The sequence below is a fragment of the Phoca vitulina genome, unplaced genomic scaffold (genome assembly GCF_004348235.1).
Source record: "Phoca vitulina isolate PV1807 unplaced genomic scaffold, GSC_HSeal_1.0 scaffold36, whole genome shotgun sequence".
NCBI lineage: Eukaryota > Metazoa > Chordata > Mammalia > Carnivora > Phocidae > Phoca > Phoca vitulina.
The window spans coordinates 8,592,801-8,601,623 of record NW_022589739.1 but is presented as its reverse complement, the minus strand read 5'-3'; the positions used below and the strand labels follow the sequence as shown (position 1 = coordinate 8,601,623).

Below are 8,823 nucleotides of genomic sequence, written 5' to 3'. Positions count from 1 at the left end.
TTCTTTAGAATTTGTTTGGAGGGCCAGGCTAAGCATCTCTTCACCCAGTTTGACCTGGAATGACAAAGTTATTTGCCCAGGTGGAAAGGAGATACCTAATAACACCCAGGGTAATGATGTATTTTCCCCTGTACCCAGCTTCATGACCTCCCCGCCAAAGCTATGTGCCTACCTTCGCAGAAGCACGCCAAACTCTTAATTTTCACGAGGGCTTCAAGGACCTTATTCTATCCACCTCTTGTTAACATAAAAATTAACGTGCATGGGTAACATCTGTTTTTTATTGATTCAATCAATATATTGGGAATTTAGCAGCAAGTTAATGGCAAGCAGTTACAAAATCTCCTATTTTTCTACATTTAAAATAAGTTGTCTTAAATACTCTATAGCAACCTAAAATCACAAGAACACATGTGAATGGCTGAAGCGCTTCTGCTGTTATGCCTCTGGCAAGTTTATTAGTGATTTCCTAACAAAATCTTCCAGTGCCAAGTGCACATAATTATTCAGAACCTCCACTGCCATATCCGGCTCTCATTTTCTCCTACAAATAATTGTGCCTAAATATAAGAATCTGAAGGAAAACTGAGCAAGCATGCCCACCGCCTTGCTTTGAGGGCCTGTACTCCTCTAAACAACTCTCGAAAACCCCTTGGGTTGGTTGCGGCCGCAGCCCGCCATGGAGCCGGGTGGCCGCTGGCCTTTAACCGCGGGCTGCCGGGGACCGGCTTGCCTTCGCGGTGCAGCTGGTGCAAACACATGGCAGGGCTCAGCAGGGCTAAGCGGCTAAAGGCTCCTCCTGGTCCTGTCCTCTCCCCTCCCATCACCTCGTCTTAGCACCAGCAGGAGCAGCTCTGTGTTTGTACCGTGCATCGGCGAAGGACACTTAGAGTTTCTTTTTGGTTCTAGGCATGGCATTGGATTTGGCAATGTATTTGGTTGCTGTCCCTTGGCTTGAAGTCATGGGGGATTTCTCTGGCTCTGCCTTGAAGCCACCTGGAAGGTGTCTGCTAGATGTGGAACTTGCACACTTCGTGTCCAAGTTGTCCGCATTTTCCTTCTTGCGGGTCACAGGGAATTTCTTTACATAAGCCGTGGACTGGAAATAAAAGAAAAGGCCTGGATTAACTTTCAGACAGGAAGCAATAGACACCAATTCAAAGAAGCAAGGGACCACAAAGTTGCCCAGGATCTGCAAGGTGGAGCGCTCTCCAGAGGGGAGACATAATCACACCGCAAAGCTGCTATTAAATGCCAGAGTAAGGTCCTTTAGCGCCTTCAAGAAAAGAGGCTTGTTTAGGGTTCGGTGTAGCGCAAACTAGAGGCACAATTTCAGATCGTCTGCCACGCAAAATCAAAGTAAATGTCTACAACATGTGCACAGGGAAGTCGGCCAGGACAGAACCGCACCCACTGCATCTTTACCAGATTTCTGGGCCGGCTCTGCCATGCCGTTCTCTGTGCTGACTCCAGGGACTGGCTTCTAATCCCAGTCACTCCACTCGGGCAGGTCCACGGACCTCTCAGAGTCTCGATGCCATGCGGGTAAACGGGGACCATGCATTCGCACATTTCCCATGTGGGTTCACTCTGAGAATGCACGAAGATGGTGGCCGGTAAAGTGCTTCTTTAAAGTACAAACCAAGTAGGAGAGATCTCAATAGGCAATTGTGTTTTCTCAGGTCACCTCACCCCACGGCAGAGGAAATGGTCTTCGATTCTGCTGTCATGAGGGAAGCAGAGTCCATTTTGACCTTAGACCCATTTTAGAAGTGATCACTTCTCCTGAAATGAAGGCGAGTACAGAACAGAACAGAAAAGAGCAGAGAACGTCTTAGGAGAGGGGGACACAGCAGGGTGGGGGATGAGACATGGGAGAATAGATGCAGTAGGCCTCACGTACACAGAACCGTCTGGAAAGGGCTCAGATGTTTAACACTCTGGTGAATGCAAAGTTACTCTACATAGGAGTTGATAATCAGGTTAGCAATTTTCAAAGGATGTGAAAACATTACAGGTAACACACTACAAATAAACCTGGTTTCTTTGATCACTCAGGCTCTTGTGATACCAGTGGCCATGTTTTATACACGGTAGTAAGCACTTAATATCGATTTTCCCGATGAACAAGTGACCTCCCAGGGCCCCAGCAGAACTTCAGGTCATTTATGATTTTGGACAGCTATATTTAGAGAAAGAGAAAAGCCACCTGACGTGTGCTGTATTGCAGACAGCCCTGAAGTATGTGCCTCTTCGGAACATCACTCGTGTATGGCTTCATAACAGTGTATGCTAAGTCTCGAGCTCGTATATTTGTAGATTGAAAAATTAGTCTACATTTGGAAATGTAGACTAATGTAATGTAAATGTAAAAAAGTCCTTTTCTCCATAGATTTTTTTTCCCAACAAAATTTCTAGGTTGCTTCCGTGTGTATTCCTTCACGAAATAGAAAATATTGAAAATGCATTAGCATTCAGCCATACAGCCTCTACCCTCTCACTGAGAATGTCCACGTGCCACAACGGGGTGAGAGTCAACTCCCCCGATGTTCCCACGTCCAATGGAGAGAAGCTGCTTTGTTGAATGCAGCACTGATCCCTAAGACAGGAAACCTATCTTGGAAATTTCAATTCATGAAAGTTTAATTCACTTGACATACAAATCCTATTAAAAGGCGAACCTCAGTGTAACCTTCTCCCTTTTGACATTTCCACCTTTTGAGCTATCACCCAAGTAGTCGAGGAAATGTTTTTCAACGTGTCCACTACAACTACTGTTCTCTAGAGTAGGAACAGAGACTCTGGCGTTTTCTTTTTAATGCGTGCAAATTCATATCTATCTTAACACTTCCATTCTTCTCCACGGTTCCATTTGTTAGTGGACTTGAGTCACGAAAGTAGACTAGAAGTTGCATCACCAGGAAGAAATACTCAGAAACAGTCTCTGTGGGCGGGGGTAGTGATGCAGATTAGTTTTTCCAAAATCACTAGAGGCTCTGGTATTTTCTTCTTGGATAAGATATCTTACGATAATCCTCAGGATTTCCTGGCAAAGGGGAAGGGAAGAGGAAACTAAACCAAAATGTTTGCTTACTTCAGTGCAGAAACATGATATTTCTCAGTTTCATTCTTGAGCAAGATGAGGAAATGATATTCCTCGGCTACATTTCTTTATTTTATTTATTCATATCCAATTTTAGTGATATATTTTTAAAATAGATGGCACACCCCCATGATTTAATATTCACAGTGTTAAAAATCTCCTCCCTGCTTCCCAGTTAACTCAGCTCTGCGCCACATCAAAGACAACCAATATTATCAATTTACAGTGTACATTTCCAGAGAGAGGTCATGCATCTTCAAGCAAATATTAAGTGGAACCAAACTGAATTGGTAGTCATTTCTGCAGGTCAAAAACAGCCTAATAATGGCAATTGCATATGGTTCAGTCCAATCCATATATTGACATGCTTTCTTCTCCCTTTTTTTACACAAATGGTAGCCCACTATAAGCACTCTTTTACATCTTGATTTTTTTCAACTAATGATTATCTTGAGGATCCTTCTGTGTCCATACGTAAAAAAGGGTGCTCATTCTTCTTTTCGGCAATGCAGTCTTCTCTTGTTTGAAGGGACTACAATTTATTTAGCCGGTCCCTTCACAGTGGGCATTCAGGTTGTTTCCAAACTTCTCCTAGTACAAATAGTGCTGCTGTGAATAATCTTGCACTTGTGTCATTTTGTGGGTGTGCAAGTATGTCTACAGGATATATATTTTAGAAGTGGGACTCCTGGGTCAAAATATAGATGGATTTGTAGTTTTCAAAGCTACTGCCATATCGCCTTCTACTGCAGTTGTACCAACCTATACTCTTACCAGCAACATATGAGTGCCTGTTTTCTTATTTCTTTCTCAATTTGGTATTTAATACATATTCAAATTAATACAGTCATCTATATTTTAATTGAACTCCAAGTTGGCCTAAAACTGGTTGCACTGAAACAAATCTCAATATTTGTTCCTTTACTCTCTGGTGACATCAACGTAAATCTACTCACCTTTATGCGAATGTTTATTGCAAATGCTTAGAAGCTTCTGTGTGTATGTGTGTACCTTGTAAGATGTTTTGTGTGTGTGTGTGTGTGTGTGTGTGCACGCATGTACACTTTACCATTTCTCTTTGCTAATTTGCAGTTGCGTTAAGTTTAGGATGCCACTGTTCAGGAATCAGAATTGTAAGAGCTTTCCTGAAGACTCTCAGTCTCCCCTCTTAAATATCACCTCACTGAAACTGTGCTATGATGTTAACAAAACATGGGTGCAGGCTGGCCCTCATGGTGTCTGTCCTTCAGACTGAGCTGTAGCTTTCTTCACCGAGAGCCACGCCTCTCATCTCCCTGAACACAAATGGCCAAGGCAAATTCCAGCTTCTAGGCTTTTCTCTAGGAATATAAACAAATCTTAATGTTTCAGGGATTTCCTCTGCAGGTTACAGGTTATCTAAATTTTAGGTTTCTCTTTTTCTTCTCTCATAGTTGAGGGGATTCCTCAGGGATCTATGCTGTCACTGATGCAATTTACAGTTTTGTAAGTAACATGACAGAGAAATGAAAACTGAAATTGCCAAGGCTATAGGAATTACTAAGATCTTCCAGGTCATAAAAGGCAAATAGAAGGTGAGGATCTCCTGTAAGACTGCACAGAGGGGGAGGAAGATGAGAGGGGAATTTCAATATTCCGGTCTGGGGGAAAAGAGTCTAAATGATCATTATGAGATTGTTGGCCATCATTATCTGTCCAAGACAAGGATCTACAAATCACTGTAGATTGTTCTCTGAAGATACTGGCGTAACATACCATTGCACAGTGATCAAGAAAACCTGGCTATCATCAGAAAGCATCTTAGAAACAAAGAAAAAAATCCTTCTATCCTTATATAAAATCATGAAGAATTCATACCTGAAACACTGCAATCAGCTTGAACAGAGATAAAGGAACCAGAGAAGGTTTACAGACAGGTTACTAATATGATTAATGGATGGAGGTTTCTTTACAAGAGAGCTCTTCAGTCCAGAAATATAAAGACTAAGAGGACATATATAATCACACTCTGTAGAATGCAGAAGGGGAGAGAGCTCAGCTCTGTGGAGCTAGACGGTGTCTCTGAGTGCTGCAGTCAGGATGGTTACACCAGGGGCTGGCCCAAGCAGCATTTCAATTGTTCCTCAGCCTTGACAGGCTCTTACCACTTGGGACAGTTGAAGAATAGTCAGTCCTACTGGAGGCAGGATGATGGAAAAGATGACCTTTCAAGTTTCCTCCAGTTTCATCTCTTAGTAACTCAGCACCCTTGGCCTGATTTTTCCAGCTCATATTATTCATCTTGGAAAGGGGCTCCATGTGTGCAAGGGGAGATATGTAACAAGAAAATTGGGCTAAATACACATATTTCATTATTCACTGGCATAACTTTAACCTGATGAACTCATCTGGTGATAATGGATGCAAAACCTGTAAGCTCTAGGCATATCCCTGCAAGTTAATACCAGTACATGATTACTAGAAACTGTTACCATTTCTCTGAATTTTGAGTAAAATACATGCTATTTAAGTAAAGTGGTTTATCACCATAGCAACCATTTCTAGAGTCACACATTCAAATTATAGGCCTGCACAAGGTCCAAGTGACAGAACATTCTGATACAAGTTTTCAGCTCCAGCTTTGCTCGCAATGGTCACCCACATTCTCTCACATTCCTATGGTTTTCAGAAGGAAGAAGGAAGGGAAAGAAAAACCAAAGGGAAGAAGAGTAATTAACTTCCAAATATATAGAGTTGTTTTATAAGGCTACCTACATAAATAGCTGGGCCTTGTAGGGAGTTAATGAAAATAAAATCTAACTTGCAAATTAGAGAGATATAAATTTCTCTTTTCTTTTTTAGTTAAAGTACAATTTACATACAGTAGAATGTACAAATCTCAAGCGTACAGTTTGATAAGTTTTGACAATACGCAGACCTGTATAACCAACACCCCAATCAAGAAATAGAACAACTCCCTACAAATTTCCCAGGGGCCACATCCCACTCAACTCCTTCCCATCCCGAAGCTACCAGTGTTCTGATATTTTTCAACATAATTACTTCTCTGAAACTTCATGTAAATGAAACACACTGTGTGTACTCTCGTGTCTGACTTCTTTTGCTTAACATGTTTTTAGATTGAAATTTGTATTGAGATTCTAAAAAAAGAAACTTTTACTGAGATAATTATAGAGTCTCATGGTATTACAACATATGTTTTTGAGATTCACCCATGTATTAATGGTTCATTCCTTTTTATTATCAAGTAGTATTCCATTGTATGGATATACCACAATTTGTTTATCCATTCTTCTATTAATGGATATTTGGGCTGTTTCCAGGTTGGGGCTCTTTATATATAAAGCTGCTATAAATATATTCTACAAGTCCTTTTTTGAACTCAAATTTGGGATTTACGGATAAATGGTAAGTAAATGTTTAACTTTATAAGTAACTGCCCAACTGTATTCCAAAGAAACTGTACCATTTTGCAATCCACAAGCAATATAGGAAAATTCTACTTGCTCTAATATTTGCTAAAATATGAACTTGTCTTTTTAAATTCTGGCCATTCTAGAAAGGATACAGTGATATATCATTGTAGCTTTTCCTATTATCATTTGCATTCTCCTGATAACGAGTGATGTTGCATATTTTATATGCTTATTGCCTATTAGTATATTTTCCTATCTGAAATGTCTGTTCAAATCTTATGCATATTTTAAAAGTGGAGTTGCCTTATTATTATTGAGTTGTAGGAACTGTCTCAATATTTGGGGAACAAGTCCTTTGTTAGATACATCTATTGAAATTTTTTTCTCCCCTGTCTGTGGCTTGCCTATTCCATTTCTTAATATGCTTTAGATGAGAAAATGCATTTACTTTGAAGAAGTCCATTTGATCTGACTTTTTAAAATGCTGCCTGGTGTTCTAAGAAATCTTTGACTACTCTCTGGTTGGAAGATATTCTCCTACGTTTTCTCCTATGAGCTTTACAGTTTAGCTTTTAGATTTAGGTCTACTACCATTTCAAACTAATTTTTGTGTACAGTGTAAGCTGGGGGGTCAAAGTTCATTTTTCCCCATATGGATATCTTATTAGTTTAGCACTATTTACTGGAAAAACAACAACAACAACTATCTTTTCCCCTATTGAATGGCTTTGAAATCTCTGTCAAAAATCAGCTGACTACCTAAGGGTGGGTCTATTTCTAGATTGTATTTTGTTTCCTGGATTTGTCTATTCTTACATCAATACCACATTGTATTAATTACCGTAGCTATATAGTAAGTGCTGAAACCACATCATGTAAGTTCTCCAACTTTGTTTTTTTGAGCGATTTTGGCTATTCTCAGTCTTACATATTTCCAAACAAATTTTAGAAGCATCTTGTCAATTTCTAACAGAAAAGCAAAGCCCTCGATTTTAATTGGGATTGCTTTAAAGTTATAAATCAGTTTGGGGAGAATTGACATCTTAACAGTATCAAATCTTCCAATCCATAAACATGGTATTTCTTTCCAAATATTTCAGTCTTCTTCAATTTCAATGTGTTGTGGGATTTGGTATAAATATTTTACACATATTTTGTTAGAGTTAAGACTAAGTATTTTATGTTTTGTGATATTTTAAATGGTATTTTAAGATTTTGTTTTTTAATTATTCATTGTTAGTATATCAAAATACACTTTATTTTTGTATACAGATCTTGCGCCCTGAAAACTGTTTAATTCACATTTTGTAGATTCCATGGGATTTTTTTGTACACAATCATGTCACCTATAAATAGAGAATTTTATTCTTCTTTTCCAGCCTATATAATTTTCTTTTATGTGCCTTGTTGCATTGGCTAAGATCTCTAGTACAATATTAAAGAGAAGTAGAAATGGGCTTTTTTGTCTTTCTCCTACCTTCAGTTGGAAAGTGTTCAATATGTCACCATTAAGAATAATATTAGTTTTGGGGTGTCTGGGTGGCTCAATTGGTTGAGCATCTGAATCTTTGTGTTGGCTCAGGTCATGATCTCATGGGTCATGAGATGGAGCCCCACATCAGGCTCCCCGCTCAGCAGGGAGTCTGCTTAAAGATTCTCTCCCTCTGCCCCCCCCCAACTTTCTCCCTCTCTCTCCCCACTTCAAATAAATAAATAAATCTTAAAAAAAAGAATGATATTAGCTTTAAAAAAAAGAATGATATTAGCTTTAGAGGAGATTTCTTAAATATAAAAATCCCTTAATATATGAAAGAAGTTACCATCTGTTTCTAGTCTACTACTCATGTTTGAGTGTTGAATTTCATCAAATGTTTTTTTCACAATTATTGAGATAGTCATATGGCTTTTCTCCTTTACTTATTAATATGGTGAATTACATTGGTTGATTTTTGGATGTTAATCCAAACATACATCCCTGGAATATACTGTATACTCGATCAAGAATGTGCTATTTCTTTTATGTATTTCTGGATTCACTTTGCTAATACTGAGTTTGAGATTTTTACGTCTATATTTATGAGAGATACCGGCTAACAATTTCCTTTTCTATAATATCCCTGTCATATTTTGGTATTAAAGTTTACTTGCTTTATAAATGAATTGGGAAATATTCTCAAGAGTTTGTGTAACAAGCTTTCTTTTCTGCAAATATTTAAACAATTAACCAGTGAAGTAATTTGAGACTGAAATTTTCTTTACTGGAAAGTTCTTAATTACAGATTCAATTTTTAAAGTAAATATAAA

At 38.8% G+C, this 8,823-nt stretch overlaps 1 protein-coding gene across 2 annotated transcripts in view; it reads right to left on the bottom strand.

Annotated features, from left to right (window-relative positions):
• Positions 1 to 886: 886 nt before the first annotated feature.
• STK33 (serine/threonine kinase 33) overlaps positions 887 to 8,823 on the bottom strand; it is a 68,270-nt gene continuing 60,333 nt past the window's right edge. For both annotated transcript variants that reach the window (XM_032427375.1, XM_032427376.1), the window contains one exon: positions 887 to 1,099. In XM_032427375.1, coding sequence (XP_032283266.1) covers positions 887 to 1,099 — 213 coding nt within the window. The remainder of the gene's footprint in view (positions 1,100 to 8,823) is intronic.